A 21,434-nucleotide genomic window follows, 5' to 3' on the forward strand; every position below is an offset into this window, starting at 1 on the left:
TTTTTTTTTTTTTTTTTTTTTTTTTTTTTTTTTTTTTTTTGGTTTGATGTATGTGAGCTTCCTTTACGCAGTAGGCAGTTTAGGAAAAATCAACCCAGCAGAATTAATTTGAAAAGATAGAAAAGAGTCAAGGAAGCTGATTAGCAAGTTGTTAAAATAGCTTAGCTGAGGACTAAGGGCCTGAAATAGGTTGTTATTAGGAAAGAAGTGAAGAGAGTGATGCAAGAATAGCAAGTGAGCTTTTTGGCAACTGGTTTGATAAGGACTGTTGGGAATAGGAAGAAATCAGACGCTGATTTTGCATTTGTGTGTCTGGTGGAAGACAGGTGGTGGGGTTCACATCTTAATAATATGGAGGATTAGAATGAGGGAATTGAGACGTGTTGGTCATGAGGGCTTGCAAAAAATGAGAATAATGGCTTTTGAGAATTCTGTAAACGTAAGAGACAAACACTAAGCACTAAAAAACAGCGTCAGCATGACTTTGTAGTGGAATCATTCTCCCAGAAGTGTGTATTTTTAAGTTAACTGATGAAAAGAATTGTGTCTGAATTTCCTTTTTTTTTTTTTTTTTTTTTTGATGTAAGAAAAATTATAGAGGTGCCTGGGTGGCGCAGTTGGTAGAGCATCCCACTTCGGCTCAGGTCATTAACTCATGGTTCAGGAGTTCCAGCCCTGCATCGGTCTCTGTGCTGACAGCTCAGAGCCTGGAGCCTGCTTTGGATTCTCTGTCTCCCTCACTCTGTTCCTTTCCTGATCACACTTTGTCTTACTGTCTCTCTCTCATAAATAAATAAATAAATAAATAAATAAATAAATAAATAAATAAATGTAAGAAAAATTATAAATGGTTATGTAAGTTATTTTGAGCCTCTCTTTGAGCTCAAATAACTGTTGACCACAGATAACTGAAAGCTCATGAGTAATCTGGTAGCAGCATCATTTATGACTTGCTTTCCACTGTTTGGTCTAAAGTTCCTCACTGATATTTTTGGTCCTAGTTGGTGAAAATACAGTAGTATTATGGTTCTCTCCTAGGTACTAATTTTTTAGCCACTGAATAGACATTAGATCTGTAGGGTATAGTTGTTTTTGTATCATGATAACATATAGAACTTTATTTTTTAAGTTTTAATCTATTTTATACAGTTTAAGCAGGAACACATGTATTTCAAAATGACTAGATTTAGTGTGGCTTCATTCTCATATTCATAAACATAATGATGTTGCTGTTGTCATTTACACTTAACCTATGATGGTGAGTATACAATTAAGAATTTTTCGCTGATCAAAAAGGATTTAAATAATATAACAGAAAGTGAATTTAGAATAATAGTCATAAAATTAATCGCTGGGCTTGAAAACAGTATAGCTGACTGCAGAGAATCTCTTGCTACAGAGATCAAGGGACTAAGGAACAGTCACGAGGAGCTGAAAAACGCTTTAAACGAAATGCATAACAAAATAGAAACCACCACAGCTCGGATTGAAGAGGCAGAGGAGAGAATAGGTGAACTAGAAGATAAAGTTATGGAAAAAGAGGAAGCTGAGAAAAAGAGAGATAAAAAAATCCAGGAGTATGAGGGGAAAATTAGAGAACTAAGTGATACACTAAAAAGAAATAATATACGCATCATTGGTATCCCAGAGGAGGAAGAGAGAGGGAAAGGTGCTGAAGGGGTACTTGAAGAAATCATAGCTGAGAACTTCCCTGAACTGGGGAAGGAAAAAGGCATTGAAATCCAAGAGGCACAGAGAACTCCCTTCAGACGGAACTTGAATCGATCTTCTGCACGACATATCATAGTGAAACTGGCAAAATACAAGGATAAAGAGAAAATTCTGAAAGCAGCAAGGGGTAAACGTGCCCTCACATATAAAGGGAGACCTATAAGACTCGTGACTGATCTCTCTTTTGAAACTTGGCAGGCCAGAAAGAATTGGCACGAGATTTTCAGTGTGCTAGACAGAAAAAATATGCAGCCGAGAATCCTTTATCCAGCAAGCCTGTCATTTAGAATAGAAGGAGAGATAAAGGTCTTCCCAAACAAACAAAAACTGAAGGAATTTGTCACCACTAAACCAGCCCTACAGGAGATCCTAAGGGGGACCCTGTGAGACAAAGTACCAGAGACATCACTACAAGCATAAAACATACAGACATCACAATGACTCTAAACCCGTATCTTTCTATAATAACACTGAATGTAAATGGATTAAATGCGCCAACCAAAAGACATAGGGTATCAGAATGGATAAAAAAACAAGACCCATCTATTTGCTGTCTACAAGAGACTCATTTTAGACCTGAGGACACCTTTAGATTGAGAGTGAGGGGATGGAGAACTATTTATCATGCTACTGGAAGCCAAAAGAAAGCTGGAGTAGCCATACTTATATCAGACAAACTAGACTTTAAATTAAAGGCTGTAACAAGAGATGAAGAAGGACATTATATAATAGTGACAGGGTCTATCCATCGGGAAGAGCTAACAATTATAAATGTCTATGCGCCGAATACCGGAGCGCCCAAATATATAAAACAATTACTCATAAACATAAGCAACCTTATTGATAAGAATGTGGTCATTGCAGGGGACTTTAACACCCCACTTACAGAAATGGATAGATCATCTGGACACATGGTCAATAAAGAAACAAGGGCCCTGAATGAGACATTGGATCAGATGGATTTGACAGATATATTTAGAACTCTGCATCCCAAAGCAACAGAATATACTTTCTTCTCGAGTGCACATGGAACATTCTCCAAGATAGATCATATACTGGGTCACAACACAGCCCTTCATAAGTTTACAAGAATTGAAATCATACCATGCATACTTTCAGACCACAATGCTATGAAGCTTGAAATCAACCACAGAAAAAAGTCTGGAAAACCTCCAAAAGCATGGAGGTTAAAGAACACCCTACTAACGAATGAGTGGGTCAACCAGGCAATTCGAGAAGAAATTAAAAAATATATGGAAACAAACGAAAATGAAAATACAACAATCCAAACGCTTTGGGACGCAGCGAAGGCAGTCCTGAGAGGAAAATACATTGCAATCCAGGCCTATCTCAAGAAACAAGAAAAATCCCAAATACAAAATCTAACAGCACACCTAAAGGAAATAGAAGCAGAACAGCAAAGGCAGCCTAAACCCAGCAGAAGAAGAGAAATAATAAAGATCAGAGCAGAAATAAACAATATAGAATCTAAAAAAACTGTAGAGCAGATCAACGAAACCAAGAGTTGGTTTTTTGAAAAAATAAACAAAATTGACAAACCTCTAGCCAGGCTTCTCAAAAAGAAAAGGGAGAACCCAAATAGATAAAATCATGAATGAAAATGGAATTATTACAACCAATCCCTCAGAGATACAAACAGTTATCAGGGAATACTATGAAAAATTATATGCCAACAAATTGGACAACCTGGAAGAAATGGACAAATTCCTGAACACCCACACTCTTCCAAAACTCAATCAGGAGGAAATAGAAAGCTTGAACAGACCCATCACCAGCGAAGAAATTGAATCGGTTATCAAAAATCTCCCAACAAATAAGAGTCCAGGACCAGATGGCTTCCCAGGGGAGTTCTACCAGACGTTTAAAGCAGAGATAATACCTATCCTTCTCAAGCTATTCCAAGAAATAGAAAGGGAAGGAAAACTTCCAGACTCATTCTATGAAGCCAGTATTACTTTGATTCCTAAACCAGACAGAGACCCAGTAAAAAAAGAGAACTACAGGCCAATATCCCTGATGAATATGGATGCCAAAATTCTCAATAAGATACTAGCAAATCGAATTCAACGGCTTATAAAAAGAATTATTCACCATGATCAAGTGGGATTCATTCCTGGGATGCAGGGCTGGTTCAACATTCGCAAATCAATCAACGTGATACATCACATTAACAAAAAAAAAGAGAAAAACCATATGATCCTGTCAATCGATGCAGAAAAGGCCTTTGACAAAATCCAGCACCCTTTCTTAATAAAAACCCTTGAGAAAGTCAGGATAGAAGGAACATACTTAAAGATCATCAAAGCCATTTATGAAAAGCCCACAGCTAACATCATCCTCAATGGGGAAAAACTGAGAGCTTTTTCCCTGAGATCAGGAACACGACAGGGATGCCCACTCTCACCGCTGTTGTTTAACATAGTGCTGGAAGTTCTAGCATCAGCAATCAGACAACAAAAGGAAATCAAAGGCATCAAAATTGGCAAAGATGAAGTCAAGCTTTCGCTTTTTGCAGATGACATGATATTATACATGGAAAATCCGACAGACTCCACCAAAAGTCTGCTAGAACTGATCCATGAATTCAGCAAAGTTGCAGGATACAAAATCAATGTACAGAAATCAGTTGCATTCTTATACACTAACAATGAAGTAACAGAAAGACAAATAAGGAAACTGATCCCATTCACAATTGCACCAAGAAGCATAAAATACCTAGGAATAAATCTAACCAAAGATGTAAAGGATTTGTATGCTGAAAACTATAGAAAGCTTATGAAGGTAATTGAAGAAGATTTAAAGAAATGGAAAGACATTCCCTGCTCATGGATTGGAAGAATAAATATTGTCAAAATGTCAATACTACCCAAAGCTATCTACACATTCAATGCAATCCCAATCAAAATTGCACCAGCATTCTTCTCGAAACTAGAACAAGCAATCCTAAAATTCCTATGGAACCACAAAAGGCCCCGAATAGCCAAAGTAATTTTGAAGAAGAAGACCAAAGCAGGAGGCATCACAATCCCAGACTTTAGCCTCTACTACAAAGCTGTCATCATCAAGACAGCATGGTATTGGCACAAAAACAGACACATAGACCAATGGAATAGAATAGAAACCCCAGAACTAGACCCACAAACGTATGGCCAACTCATCTTTGACAAAGCAGGAAAGAACATCCAATGGAAAAAAGACAGTCTCTTTAACAAATGGTGCTGGGAGAACTGGACAGCAACATGCAGAAGGTTGAAACTAGACCACTTTCTCACACCATTCACAAAAATAAACTCCAAATGGATCAAGGACCTGAATGTGAGACAGGAAACCATCAAAACCCTAGAGGAGAAAGCAGGAAAAGACCTCTCTGACCTCAGCCGTAGCAATGTCTTACTCGACACATCCCCAAAGGCAAGGGAATTAAAAGCAAAAGTGAATTACTGGGACCTTATGAAGATAAAAAGCTTCTGCACAGCAAAGGAAACAACCAACCAAACTAAAAGGCAACCAACGGAATGGGAAAAGATATTTGCAAATGACATATCGGACAAAGGGCTAGTATCCAAAATCGATAAAGAGCTCACCAAACTCCACACCCGAAAAGCAAATAACCCAGTGAAGAAATGGGCAGAAAACATGAATAGACACTTCTCTAAAGAAGACATCCGGATGGCCAACAGGCACATGAAAAGATGTTCAGGGGCGCCTGGGTTGCGCAGTCGGTTAAGCGTCCGACTTCAGCCAGGTCACGATCTCGCGGTCTGTGAGTTCGAGCCCCGCGTCAGGCTCTGGGCTGATGGCTCAGAGCCTGGAGCCTGTTTCCGATTCTGTGTCTCCCTCTCTCTCTCTGCCCCTCCCCCGTTCATGCTCTGTCTCTCTCTGTCCCAAAAATCAATAAACGTTGAAAAAAAAAATTTAAAAAAAAAAAAAAAAAAGAAAAGATGATCAGCGTCGCTCCTTATCAGGGAAATACAAATCAAAACCACACTCAGGTATCACCTCACGCCAGTCAGAGTGGCCAAAATGAACAAATCAGGAGACTATAGATGCTGGAGAGGATGTGGAGAAACGGGAACCCTCTTGCACTGTTGGTGGGAATGCAAATTGGTGCAGCCGCTCTGGAAAGCAGTGTGGAGGTTCCTCAGAAAATTAAAAATAGACCTACCCTATGACCCAGCAATAGCACTGCTAGGAATTTATCCAAGGGACACAGGAGTACTGATGCATAGGGGCACTTGTACCCCAATGTTCATAGCAGCACTCTCAACAATAGCCAAATTATGGAAAGAGCCTAAATGTCCATCAACTGATGAATGGATAAAGAAATTGTGGTTTATATACACTATGGAATACTACGTGGCAATGAGAAAAAATGAAATATGGCCTTTTGTAGCAACGTGGATGGAACTGGAGAGTGTGATGCTAAGTGAAATAAGCCATACAGAGAAAGACAGATACCATATGGTTTCACTCTTATGTGGATCCTGAGAAACTTGACAGGAACCCATGGGGGAGGGGAAGGAAAAAAAAAAAAAGGTTAGAGTGGGAGAGAGCCAAAGCATAAGAGACTGTTGAGAACTGAGAGCAAACTAAGGGTTGATGGGGGGTGGGAGGGAGGAGAGGGTGGGTGATGGGTATTGAGGAGGGTACCTTTTGGGATGAGCACTGGGTGTTGTATGGAAACCAATTTGACAATAAATTGCATATAAAAAAAAAGAAAAAAAAGAAATTAAAAAAAGAATTTTTCAAACTTTCATCTGTTTTTTAAAATATTTTTCTTCATGTAATGTTCTGTATATAGATGCACATTTTTTATTTGAAGAAACTTTATTGAAGATTAGTTTGTTTATAATCAGAGGAGTTTTACTATTAAGGAATGAATGAGAATTTGATCTTCCTGAAAATCATTAATAGAATAGGGCACTTGCAGGGACCCAGGGTGGCTCAGCCAGGTCGAGCTCCCGACTCTTGGTTTTGGCTCAGGTTGTGATCTTAACAGTTCATGAAATCGAGCCCATGTGGGGCTATAAGCATAGAGCCTGCTTGGGATTCTCTTTCTCTCTCTCTCTCTTCCCGCCCCCCCCCCCCTTGTTTGCCCTCTCTTTCTCTCCCAAAACAAATAAATAAACTTAAAAAGGAAGAATAGGGCATTTGCAACACTATTTGCTGTAAATGTAATTTCTTCTTTACTTTTCTTCAAGGAAGTATATTTCATACTTTTAAGAAATTTTAGAATGTTTATTGAAGAGTAGGGAGAGTAATTTAAAAAATAATTGAGAGAAAACCCTTTTCCATGTCAAGGTGATACCTAGATTAAGTATGTGGGATCTTTGATAGTTCAGATTTGTGAAATTTAAAGCTAGTCACAGATGTAATTCTCACTGGCAAATGTGAACAAAGCCAAATTTGGGGGCAAAGTCTTAAATAATGTAGAATTCCTAGAAACTTATGTATTAGGCATCTGTTATTGGTTATTTCCAATTCTGACTTCTTAAAATATGGTAATATTTTTTTTACCATTACACATCTGGAGGCCTGCACACCGAAGTAAACACAGCTGTGGTTATTTAAACAATTAATCACAATCCTGGAAATGCATTTCATGTTGAAGTTAAAGTGTGTATACTTTATAAAGTCATCTACATATTGAAGGAAAGCATTAGATATGAATCAGGTATCCTTTGATTTTATTATTTTGCCCTTTTCAAAAATGGTGTTTTGGAGTTAAGTCTTTAAAAAGGAGTGATAGAATAAAATTGCATAGTTATCAATGTAGAGTTATAATTGAAAATTAAAACACAAATCAGGGATATATTACATGAAATGTCAAATACCATAGATTATAACAATCATGGCTTTTTAATTTACACATTCATTTAGTATGAGCTTGCATATATTGTAATTTACATATATTGTAACATATGTACAGTATGGGGAATTTATAAGTGTTGGAAATAATATTTGGGCGCATTACATCTTATCACTTAAAATTTTTAAATAATATTTTTTAAGTTTATTCACTTACAGAGCATGCACAAGTAGGGGAGGGGCAGAAAGAGAGAGGGAGAGAGAATCCCAAGCAGGCTTTGCACCATCAGCACAAAGCCCAGTGTGGGACTTGAACTCACGAACAGTTCAAGGCACCCCTAAACTTTTTATATAATATGTTCAGTACATTCTTTGTTAATAAAATATTTTAAAGATTTTAAAGAATCTCAAATAAATTATGGATTCTGGTGTGTCAATGTGAATGAACAAATACTTCTTAATGGTGCTCTTGTTAACAATTTACAATGCTTATTAATAAGTTGTAATTCAAGAGGTTATTTATTGTCTTAGATTCTTTACCTGTGATAGTCAGAAGGCTAGTATGTTCGGGGCATCTCACTCCCAGGATAAGGCATTAAGGTTAAAGAGTAATACATTGAAATTCATATGATGATTGGTGAAGAATTTAAACAGCTTTCCCACTTTTTCTATCCTTGTATACTCAAAAGTGTCAATCATAAAGTGCTGTATAATACTACTAAAGAAATACAGAGTTAGCATTATGAACCTTTTTGTGTGTTCTCTGTAAAATTTTGCTCACAGTACTGTCCCACTGCACCCTCATGAGCACCTTTCTTTCTCTTGGGACTTTATTTCTACCTTCCTTTTCCTGTCCTTGCTACATTGCAGTTTAATGATATAGTTGTATGTGATTTTTTTTATACTGGAAAGCCTTAGTAATTAGCACAAAACAAGAAGCATAAAATCCTGAGCTGTCCACAGCTCTAATAGCTAATACTATTAGATAGCTACAGAGCTATAGGTTACAGTAAGACTGGAGGGAATGTGGAGGAAATAGCATTATAGTCATTGTTTACTTGCTATAAAAGGGATTGTGGATTTAGTTGTCCCAATACAAGTTCAATATACAAGAATACACATTTTGGGAAAGTTAAATTTGAGATTATTTGAAGTGCTTTATTCAGCTTTAATCTTAAACATTAAAACCATTCAGTATCTGAGAGAAATAGATCTACTGTTTGAAATGAAGCTCCTTAATTTACAGTTTGATCTTAGCTGCACCCAGTACCACCTTTACTTAATGTTTCTCTCATGTACTTAACATTGCCATTTCTGTCCCCTTATTTGTTCCTTAGAATAGCTTATTCTTTCTGAAATTTCTCTTATAAGGAAAGAAAGTTTATACATAACATTATAATGTATATAGTAAATAGTTCACTATTGATTGAGATGGCAATATGAGAGTTAACAGTACTGTTTTATCCAAATAGCTAATGATCAACTCTTGACTTAACTACGTCACTTGTCTAGTCTATGAAGGTACAAAAATGTTATTCTTTCAGTTTCTTTTAACTTTGGGAGTATATAGATATATAAAAATGGGTTGCAGTAGCTTTCTGATTGCACTTCTATAGACTAAGGGAAATCCTTAATGTGATTCCCTATTTTTTTTTAACTATCTTAATCCACTCTCATTATAAAGTATAGCTAGTTTCACAAACAGAATAAAAATTTTCAGCATGAGCTTCAAGTTACTATAAGAAAGGAGAAAATGTAAGGCTGTCTCTAGGCCAGTCAAAATTGAGATGTAATTAATACTACTATTAAATATTACTGTTGTTAACGACCTCAGAGAATAGTGTAGGATTTGAATTTAGGTAATTACAGTATTTTCTGTTTGAGAATAATATTGTTAAGGGATATAAGAAAATTTATTTGGGTAAAAATACTTCTGATTATTGAGAGTTTTTATTAATGAATATACATTCACTGATCTATATCCAGTGATTAAAGTTGGGTATACATTGTGTGTGTGTGTGTGTGTGTGTGTGTTTTAAGTAAGCTCTATGTGCAACTTGGAGCTTGAACTCATGACTCCAAGATCAAGAATCGCATGCTCTACCAACTGAGCCAGCCAGGTGCCCCTAAAGTTTGGTATATATTTGAGCTTCCTAGCAACCTGAAATAAATTGCCTAAGCGAAACTTTTTCATCTTTTCAGGTACTGGGATCTTAAATTTCCCATGATCTCTTTTTGAGGAGCATTGAGTGAGGTGATCACTATTCTGAAAAGAATTTATAATAAATGAGAATTCTACATGACCCATTCATAATACGTGATATCATTTATCTCTTCTATCTTGAAATATATACTTTTGGCTTCACTGAAACTACCCTGGCCTCTGTTTTCTTGACATTGGCCACTTGGAGGGCACTTGAGAAATGTAGTTCCATTTACCTGGTGTTGAGTGTCTACTATGACCGCAGAACTCAGTGCGGGGCATCAGAGTTGCAGATTTAATAAAATGTGGTTCCTACCTGAAGGTTTTGAATAGTAATGGACAAGAATGGTGGTGGTATTTTAGACATCAGTGGAGGATGGGTATAAACTATGTAAGACTGGGGAGGAGGGGACAGAAAGAAGACTACAGTAATATTTACAAGGAGAATAATTCTAAACTAACAAGTGGCAGTAAGAATAGGGAAGGGGAGACTTAACTCTGGAGATAATTGGGAGTTGAAATGGAAGGGACATAATGAGGAGAAAGTAGCTAAGATGCCGCCTAAGTTTCTGGTTTGGGGGACCAGGTAAATAAATGTACTTCTATTCTTAAATCATGATGATGACATATACTGCATTTAAAAATTTTTGTCAGTGACACAACATAATACCATGCCCATATTATGAACCATTGTTGAATAGATTTAAATTTATATGTACATTATATAAGAAAGCCTAAATTATACCTTTTGTACTTAGTTACTTTTCTTTTCAAGTTGAAATGTTCTTAGCCATGTTTCTAATAAGCAATTACTATGGTGAAGCTTATGGCTAGGACATACTTAAGAGAGAGTGTAACTCATAATTACTGTTTTTGAAAGGGAGGGGGTCATACAAAAATACACAAGGCCTGATTTAGAGTTTTGTTTCATCTTTCATAGCCATTTGTTGTGCAAATGCTAGGTACTGTTTTTAAGAATACAAAGGTAAATAAAATAGCTTGTTAGTCTTGAACTCAGACACTAGTAATGAACAAAGACATACAAATTGATAATTATGATTGTACAGTATGTAAGTGCTATAATAGAAATAGACACGGAAGAGGGAACCTAATGTCTGAAGGTAAGGAGGAGAAATGGGAATAGGGAAAGCTTCCAGAGATGATTCCAAACTGATTTTTTTTAAACTATCTTTCACACCTTTTAATTTTGAAACTTTCAACCTACAGAAAAGTATAAAAAAAGAGAACAAGGTGGGGGATGAACAAAGTGGGTGAGGGGTCAAAGGTGCAGACTTCGAGTTATAAAATAAATAAGTCATAGGATGTAATGTTGAGCATGGTGCCTACAGTTAATAATACTGTATTGCATATTTAAAAGTTGCTAAGAGAGTAGAGCTTAAAAGTCCTTATCACAAGATAAGATTTTGTAACTATGTATGGAGATACATGTATACTAAACTTATCGTGGTTATCATTTTGCAACAAAATGTACAATTATCGAATCATTATATTGCATACCTCAAACTGCTATAATATGCCAGTTGTGCTTCAATTAAAAAAAAAAAGCAACATGGGGTGCCTGGGTGGCTCAGTTGATTAAGTGTCTGACTTTGGCTCAGGTCATCATCTCACGGTTTGTGAGTTCGAGCCCCGCATCGGGTCTGTGCTGATGGCTCAGTACCTGGAGCCTGCTTCAGATACTGTGTCTCCCTCTGTCTCTCTGCCCCTTACCTACTTGTGTTCTGTCTCTCTCTCTTTCAAAAATAAATAAACATAGAAATTAAAACAACAACAAATACCTGAGTTTTGTCAGTCGCTAACATTTTCTTGTGTTTATTTTTATTATCCCTCATGATTAGATTAAGGGTCAACATTTTTAGTGAGAGTACTGTACTGAATGGGTGATGTTTATTTCTCACTGCATCACATCAAGAGATACATGTCAAGTTGTCACAATTTATTGGTGATGTTAAGTTTCATCATTGGTTAACATTGTGATTACCAGATCTCTCCATTTTCCTCTCGTAAGAAGTATGTAATCTATCCTGTAGTCCCATCTATTTTTTACTTAACAGTTTTAGTATCCATTGTTGACCCTTGCGCCTAAATTGTGCTGAGGGTTGCAAAATGGTGATTTTCTAATTCTGTTATTCTTTCTGCATTTATACACCTGAGAATTGTAAAGAGGATCTCCTCCCCAGTGTCCATCTCCCAACATATTGCTATGAATGCAAGTATTTTTAAATTTAATTCAGTGTGTCATTCTTTGTGATTATCAAGTTATTCCAGATTTGGCCAGTGGAAACACCTTTAAGCCAGTTTTTGCACCTTTTGACATGTTTCCAGGCATTATAAAAAGGAATCTCATACTTACCTATTAATTGCCTTATTCCAGATCTGAGATCAGTCCTTTTAATGAGCAATGGTATTTTAACTAATTAAGGTGTTTTAACTAAGTACAAGTCAGTGCGAGTGGTAGGTTTGAAAGATGGCAAAAAGACGAAGAGATGAGGAACAGCATGTTTGATGAATAGAAATTTTAAGCAATTTCAAAACATGAAGTAAAGTTAGGGCTGAAAAAAAATGAAGAGCTTGTGGATTGTTCTTCACTGTTAGTTTCACATTGAGGAAATGTGTGTGAGCGAGTACTTCAAGCCATATGACTAACACGAGTGAATTGTCCAGTGGTTTTAAATTTAGATAATTTAAAAAATTAGATAATTAAAAATACATATTTTAAATCAAATATATAAAATCGTAATTTTTTGTGATAAAACCTAAAGCTATGTCAAGATTACTATAGTAGGTGGTCCATCTTAAGTAAGAAAGCAGAGTATGCATAAACTCTCTTGCTTCTGGGATGGTTTGATGTCATTAAAAAAAAAATATATATAATGATATTATTACCCTGGAGACTAGATTTTTATCAGGACCAAGAGAGTAGAAGGAAGAAGACCTGATAGAAGAATATTGCCATTGTATAGGTAAGAAATGATAATGGGAAGGTCTGAAGTAATAGGGAAGGAGATGTTAGTTTACATACATGTTTTCTATGTTTTCTGAGTATACTACATAAAAGCTAAAATCTAATCCATCCCCCTGTAACCAGAAGGGAAGGAAGAAAAAAGGAAATTGAGAAAAACTAAAAGCTACAGCATTACTCTTTGAGCATATTTATACTTGTGCTTCCTTTAAAAATAAAGATTTTATATTAATAGTAGGCAAATGTTAATGATACTTACATGTTAGTTATACTTAACAATTTCTTTTACTTTTCATTTATGTATGAGTTATCCTTTTTTTATGTTTAGCAGTTTTGAATTCCAGGCTGGTATCTTCCTGCTACTCAACTTGCTTTAGCAGTGTTGGTGCTGTTTTGAAAGATTATAAAATAGACCTTATAAAAATCAGCCCAAGGAAAAATCAGGAAAGTAAACATCCTCCTGAAATTATATTAAATTGTCATGGCAAATAGAATGTATTGTATTAACTTCTGTTTTAGATTATCAGCCAATATAAGAATTGAGAACAAGACAGTAAGTATAAATTGAGATTTAAAGAGGAAGATTACCATTATTTTATAAATATAAATATTTATTTTCTATTTATATATATTATATATTATTTATATATTTATATATTTTTTTATATTTATATATTTATATTTAGATGTTTTTATAAATATTAGATGTTTTGGATTGTGAGAGTCTTCAGTGGACAACTTTCTGAAGTTTTTGTATTTATGGAAATAATATATGAGAAGTATTTTGACAGTGTCTGTTTCTGTTTTTAGACTGGGCTGGTTTGGATGAGGATGAAGATGCACATGTCTGGGAGGATAACTGGGATGATGACAATGTAGAGGATGACTTCTCCAATCAGTTACGGTAAGTTTTAAGCCAGTTTTTACATAGCTTAGTATTAATTATAAGGACGGAATATGTAGCTTACATATGATAGCTGACATCTTTAAAAAAAGATAATCTTTGAAATATGTTTTTGAATTATGAAAAGGAAAACCTATTACCTTCATCTCCTATGTTTCTAAACATGAATACTTTGTGTAATTGTGCAGAATTTTTATTCTTTCTAGTTGCTTTACAAAGGTAGTTAAATAGAAGCATATTTGCTATTTTTAATTTCTGTAGGTTTAATTCTGTCAACGTTAATATTCCACCAATATTGAATAACTCAGCAGAAATTAGAATCACAGTGTTAGGACCTAATAGATTGGTAATTCTCAAACTGGAGTGGAGATTGGGGTGATGTGAGTGTACTTTTTCATATTCATGTACAAATTTACCTAATATGATTGATTGAAGTAAAATTCATATATCATTAATCATTTTAAAGTGTACATTTCAGTGGCATTTTGCATATTCACAGTGTTGTACAGCCGTCATCTGTGTGTAATTCTGAAGCATTTCCATCACCCCAAAAGAAAACATCATACCTATTTTAAGTTTGTTGATTTATTTTGAGACAGAGAGAGAGAGAGAGAGAGAGAGCAGGCATGCACATGAACAGGGGAGGGACAGAGAGAGAGAGAGAATCCCAAGCAGGCTCAACATGAGGCTCAGTCCCGTGAACCGTGAGATCATGACCTGAGATGAAATCAAGAGTCATGCTCAACCGACTAAGCCACTCAGGTGCCCTGAAACACCATACTTATTAAACAATCGCTTTGTGTTCCTCTCTTCCCCCAGCTCCTGGTGACTGCTGATTTGTTTTCTGCCTGTAGATGTGTCTATTTTAGATACGTCATAAAAATGGAATCATGTAATATGTGATCTTGTGTGTCTAACTTCTTAGAGTTAGCATAATATTCTCACATTTCATCCATGCTGTAGCATGTATCAGTACTTCGTTCCTTTTAATGGCTAAATAATGTTCCATTGTATGGATATGCCATAGTTTGTTTATCCATTCATCAGTTGATGGACATTTGGGTTTCCAGCTTTTGACTACTGTAAATTGCTACTGTGAGCATTCATGTACAGGTTTTTGTTTGAATACCTATTTTCAGTTTTTGGGATGTAATCCTAGAAGTGGAATCTCTGGGTCATATAATTCTGTTTAACTTTTTGAGGACCTGCCAAACTGTTTTCCACTGCAGCTGCACAATTTTACATTATTACCAGCAGTGTAGAAAGGTTCTAAATTGTCCATGTCCTCGTTGAAACTTTTTTATCTTTTTTATTATAGCTATCCTAGTGGGTATGGACTGGCTTTATCTTGTAGTTTTGATTTGCATTTCCCTAATGACTAATGATGAGCCTTTTTCCATATATTTGTTGACGATTTGTATATCTTCTTTGGAGAAATAATCTGTTCAAGTCCTTTGCCCGTTTTTAAGTTGGGTTATCTTTTTGTTGTTGAGTTGTCAGAGTTCTTTATATATTCTGAGGACTAAGCCCTTATCAGACATATTATTTACAGATACTTTCTCCTATTCTATTTGTCTTTTGAGTTTCCTCATCATGTTCTTTGCACAAAAGTTTTTAATTATTTTGTTTGTTTGGTTTTTTAGCACTTATTTATTATTGAGAGACAGAGACAAAAAATGAGCAGGGGAGGGGCAGAGAGAGAGAGAGAGAGAGAGAGAGAGAGAGAGAGAATCTGAAGCAGGTTCCAGGGCTCAGACTCACAAACCATGAGATCATGACCTGAGCCGAAGTTGGGTGCTTAACCTACTGAGCCACCCAGGTGCCCCCAAAAGTTTTTAATTCTAATGAAGTCCAGTTTATCTACTTTTTATTAATTTATTGCCAAATTCAAGGAAAATGTATCCCTGTGTTTTCTTCTAACAGTTTTAGAATTTTAGATCTTACATTTAGGTTTAAGATCCATTTTGAATTAATTTTTGTAGATGGCTTGAAATAAGGGTCCAACTTAATTCTTTTGCGTGTGAATATCCAGTAATAAATACCAGTACCATTTGTTGTAGAGACCATTCTTTCCTCCCTAATTTTATTCTGATTCAACCCATATGTATCTGTCTTGGCCACAAAGTTATCTAAGTGAGCTGTCACATACTTTGCTCAAATCAACGTCTTGCGGTTCTGCAGTCTTCTAATTTTCTAGTCTACTATATTTGTTCAAAAAGAAAGATGATTTATAATAAATTAAAATTTTTAGTAATGATGCAGTACCTTTTGTTCTATACTGCCTTTTTTATGGCCTCAAAAACCTACATTCTGAAGATGTTTTAGTATTTTGCTGGAGACTAAGTAACAATTGTATCTATCACCTTTCTCCTCTTTTTGGAAATAGCACAATTTACCTTTCACTGTTAGTCTGATACTTTTACAGTTCCTCATGATTTCTCAAAATGGCTGACTGTTTTTTTGACTATATCTTTTTGTTTTTTCAGTACCCTGAGATGTAATTATGCAGAGCCTAGAAATTTTAAACTACTTTAATGCAGTTTAGAGTTATCTCACCTGTCTTAGTTTTCAATTTTGTGTTAATGATGTTTTTCCTGTTGCAGTTTTATGAGCAAGGTAGGAACAATAGCTGTTGAACAATAATTCTGCTTTTTGTCTAAATCTGTTAATATTGCATCTATTCCAAGCATTGGATGGATCTGTCCTCATTCTTGTTTATTCATGTATGGATTTCAAGGCACTTTTTGTTCTTTGTATAGCTCTTGATCCATTCTGCGATTAAATTCTGTGTGTACAAATTCTTGCCACTTTTCTATTTGCATTTATTTTTGGTTTATATTGTTTTAAAACTAGGCAATATCAGAGAACACTCTGCTACCTTTAAAAAAAAAAAAGCACATTCCCTCCTTTCTTCCCTCATTAGAATCATATTATGCTGTTAGAATATTTTCAGGCTTCCCACCTCTGTTGATCCCGTTCTGAGTTCTTAGTCATATATCAGTTTTTTTCTTTCCTGTTACCTAGAAATTTTTCAAGTTGAAGCTAAATGAATTTTATTCCTTTGTCAAATTTCTCCAAAATTTTTTTCTTTTTTGTCTTTCAAAGTCAGACCATAGCACTTTTCTCTTAAAAATTAAATCAAGATATTATTAAATACACTCATCAGGAGACTTTTAGTAGTAAATATATTGGTAATTGGAATTTTTGTCATTACTCCTTCTTGCCTTTTTACTGGTTTGGAAATAGAACATTATTCCTATATTATTTGTGGCTTGTTGTTTGTATAATACACCTTCACAGTGCTCTTATGTTCTCTTGTGTTCTGCCTTTAGGTTTGTGGATTTCCTTAAGAGTATAAATCCTGACACTTTTATTAGTGAATAAGATTTTTCTTTTTATTTTTTTGTTTGAGTCATGAGTTTTTTCTGCATGGGTATTGATACATCACCAGTGCCAAAAAATAAAACTTTCTGTACTGGTAAAAATGTTCTATAAGCTGCCCTATCCAATATAAAAGCCACTAGCCACATATGGCTATTGAGCACATGAAATGTAGCACAGCTGGTGAACTGAGTTTTTAATTTAATACATAGCCACATGAGACTACTGTATTGGACATTGGAGCCTCAGATAATATTTTTATCTTTGCTTTAAAAAAATTGTCATGGTTAACAAGTTTCCTGCAGAGATGGTCTTCTCAGTCTTTGTTAAACATATAGATGTTTAATGTAATATTATAAACGATGGTAAAGAAAATATTTTACTGTGTACTGATATTGTATATAGGTCTTAATCCCTTTAACTTTGGAGAGGCAGTACATTTTCTAGAGTCCTTCTGGTTCCCTGGGTTTCAACTCCAGATCTGCCTTTTGTTAGCTGCATGCCTTAGCAAGGATTTAGCTTTCCACTTTCCATGTTTTTCTCTTCAGTCTAATTACAACTAACAAGTAGAAGTAGAGAGAAAAAGGTTACCTGTGTCTCCAAGTAACCAAAAGTCATTATAGAGAAACAAAGGTATCAGAAACACAAAACAGAATTACCTCTTGGAGTTACTTGGAGACATATTTAGTAGAAATAGGCAGGATTATGAGATTTTCCTAATCTTGCATCACATGTTACATGAGAAATACAAGAAGCCAATATCGTTCTTGATTTGCTGTGTCACATATAGCTACCCTCCTATAGCAGAGTTGTTTCTTGGATAATAAGAGGAGTTCTCAAACCTACCAGTGGCTACTTGTCTTGTTCTTGTTTTGTTGAAAAAGGTATGCTGCCGTTTTTGTTTCAAATAGTGTACATTCATAGGAGTGCCTGGGTGACTTGGTTGAGTGTCCAACTTCGACTCGGCTCATGATCTTGCGGTTCACGATTTCGAGCCCCGCATCAGGCTCTGTGCTGACAGCTCAGAACCTGGAGCCTGCTTTAGATTCTGTGTCTCCCCCTTTCTCTGCCCTTCCTCAGCTGTGTTCACTCTGTATCTCTCTCAAAAAACAACAAAAAAAAAATCAAATAGTGTACATTCGCTATGTGGGTTCTGTGATGATGTTCCAGTTGTGCTGGACTTCTTTCCTCTTTCATCTCCTTGTTGGATTTTTTTACTCAACAGGCTGATGATGCTAGTGTGTTTGTGTTATTTTGTGTTTTGTACTTGGTGGCCTCAACTTACTTTCATTTCATTTTTTTATGTCCTAAGTTCTCGCAAAAACTTTTCATCTTCTCTAAAAATTCAGCTAATAGAGAAACGTATCATAATCTCCTTTGTGTTTGTAAACAGTTTATAAATGTGTAGTCACTATCTCCTGACAGGAAGGCAGGCACAAACCTGGACAGACTTGGTATACTTGTTAATTAAACTGTAAGCTGAATTTCAGGGATGTTTTGTTGTTATTAAGAGAAAGTGAATAATCTACATCGATTCTGTTAAAGGCAGCAGAAAACTATTGTTTAAGAAACTTTTAAAGTTATTTCCATTTTCAGTAGAAAACACATAATCTTCAATTTCCTGAAAAGGGGCAGAGGGCAAGGGAAGCATTTTGTGCTAATCTTTTGACTCCTCAACAGGTATTTTACCACCAGCCTCTATACCTGAGCAGAAGACAAAAATGTCTTATATTAGTAATCTCTGGCTTTAATATTATTCATAGACTTTAGATCAGTATTTGTATCTTTAATAACTGTACATTTATACAATGTTTGGTCATATGTTGGCCCTGAAATAATTTTGTTGTGAACTTCTATAAAATTGAATTGTGGCAGAGACATTATTGGTGATATTTGGAGTGGTAGTTTAAGTAGCTGAAATTGATTACAGGGCTAAACTTTTTTGCAGTTGATATTTTCGAAGTATGACTGAAACTTGTGATTGAATAAATTACTTAAAATTATAAAAAGTATCTTTTTGAAGTATGTATATTTATAATATAAATTTTTGAGGTTTTTATCCACATTTAAAATTTAAAAAGTAAAGTGTTACTTAATATTTTATAACTTATTTGTTATATATATTTTGCCTACATATAGTTAATGCATAAAATTCACATGTACCTTTAAATTTGATTGATAATATTTGTCTTGGTTAGCACAATGGATACATGTCAATATGGGAAGCAGTCTGTTTATTCTTTAGGTGTAAATAACAGTGATACCTATTATGATTATAAAATTCCTAAAAGTTTGGTACCAAATGTCTTATGTTAGCCATATGGCTGATAATTCTTAAAATTTGTTTAAAGATTTATTACAGGTAGGATATCTGTATGGTATTTAGAAGATAATTTGGAAAATAGTAGCAAATCTCTGATATTTTTCTATCAATAGACTTATCAGAAAACTAAGGAATTTAAAATACAAGTTTACTAATGGGAAAGCAGAATTTTATTAGCATTATGTTGATTCACATTCAATTTTCTTAATACAGATTTCTTTTAAGGGAGTAAAGTAAAGCTATTTGGTAGTATTTTAAATTGGTGCCTAGGCTTAGCTCATTGTTTTTATTAATTGTATTATTTGTAAAAACTTTGTTTCTTTATCATAAAGAATGTCTAGTGATTTTGTTGTTTTGTGTTTTCTTATAGAGCTGAACTAGAGAAACATGGTTATAAGATGGAGACTTCATAGCATCCAGAAGTATTGAAGCAACCTAAACTTGAACTGTTTATTAAATTCTAGGATGGAGAACCCAGGATGGGACACTTAAAAAAGAAATATGTTTATTTCATTAGCAGCTTGGATTTATTTTTGTTTTTGTAACACACAAAATAAATGTTTTGATCTAATCTTGATTTGGTTCAGAAGTCTTGATCTTTTGCTTCTAGTCATTAATTTTCTCATCCTCTTTATGATTATCTAAGACTTTATTATAGAGAGACAGTAAATTCATCTGATCCCCAATTGAGTACTTTTATTTAACCACATCAATTTAATGTCGATCTTATTTATAAGGTTACTTCTTTTAAGTTACATTTAACCTTAATCTCATCTGTATTTTGAAAGCTTAGGAAACATTTGCTGACATCTCTAAGGTGACCCTTCAAAACCTATGTTTTAAAAATATTAATCATTTTCAATTGCTGTAATTAGCTCCTGAGCCATTAATAATAGTATTAAAAGTTGATAGAGTATTATTAGTACTTAAAATCAAGCGGCTTGATCACAGTTCTAAGAACAGTGTCCTGTGTCAAAATTGGGGAAGTATGGGGGCACCTGAGTGGCTCAGTCACTTGAGCGTCTGACTTCGGCTGAGGTCATGATCTCACAGTTCGTGAGTTTGAGCCCCACGTTGCGCTCTGTGCTGACAGCTCAGAGCCAGGTGCCTGCTTCAGATTCTGTGTCTCTCTCTCTGCCCCATCCCCACTCATGCTCTGTCTCTCTGTCTTAAAAATAAATAAAACATTAAAACAATTTTTTTTAAAAATTGGGGAAGTAGGATCAAGATACTTTGTTAACAGGCATATTCTCAGGTACTACATAGTAGATCCATTGAATGTAATTAAGTTTCTGCAAGATGATTGTTGTTGCCACATCTACTTTTGTGAATGGGAGATACAATTTAGTTGGTAAAAGATTCTGTTAAGACTTAGAATGAAGATGGGGCACCTGGGTGGCGCAGTCGGTTAAGCGTCCGACTTCAGCCAGGTCACGATCTTGCGGTCCGTGAGTTCGAGCCCCGCGTCAGGCTCTGGGCTGATGGCTCGGAGCCTGGAGCCTGTTTCTGATTCTGTGTCTCCCTCTCTCTCTGCCCCTCCCCTGTTCATGCTGTGTCTCTCTCTGTCCCAAAAATAAATAAACGAAAAAAAATTAAAAAAAAAAAGACTTAGAATGAAGCTAATGTACAATTTTTATTAGTAATATTTTCAAACTCGTATGTGTTACTTATTTAGAAGGAGAATTTTCAGAACTGTTGAGTAATTTAAAGTGTAAAATTTCTGTAACCTGATGTAGTATTGACACCAAAATAGAGTTGGGTGCCTGAAATATGCCTCAAGATGATTTTGAACCTAAGTAAGTTTTCTTCTCCTAAGACAAGCATAATTCTGCCTTGCCTACCTTACAGGTGGTCAGATAAAGAGTAAAAAGAACTTTGGAAAGTATAAAGGCATCTTATATTTTTGTAATCCTGTAGTGTAGAACAGGAAATCATGCTATTATTGAGGCATGTGCATGAATACTTCAATGTGTATATTCTCAGTACTCTAGTAGGTGACTCTCTTTAGACCCTATATCAGTGGTCACCTTGACAGTGTCAGATAATTACCCCGAGGGATGACCACCTCATGACTTTAAAT

General features: G+C 35.2%; 1 protein-coding gene across 1 annotated transcript in view; it reads left to right on the forward strand.

Moving 5' to 3' along the window:
- SEM1 (SEM1 26S proteasome subunit) overlaps positions 1-19,931 on the forward strand; it is a 29,779-nt gene extending 9,848 nt beyond the window's left edge. The window contains exons 2-3 of the mRNA XM_040472599.1: positions 13,557-13,650; positions 19,725-19,931. Coding sequence (XP_040328533.1) covers positions 13,557-13,650; positions 19,725-19,767 — 137 coding nt within the window. The 3' untranslated portion in view covers positions 19,768-19,931. The remainder of the gene's footprint in view (positions 1-13,556; positions 13,651-19,724) is intronic.
- Positions 19,932-21,434: the final 1,503 nt, after the last annotated feature.

This window comes from Herpailurus yagouaroundi, unplaced genomic scaffold (genome assembly GCF_014898765.1).
Source record: "Herpailurus yagouaroundi ecotype Mexico unplaced genomic scaffold, PumYag 100, whole genome shotgun sequence".
Taxonomy (NCBI): Eukaryota; Metazoa; Chordata; class Mammalia; order Carnivora; family Felidae; genus Herpailurus; species Herpailurus yagouaroundi.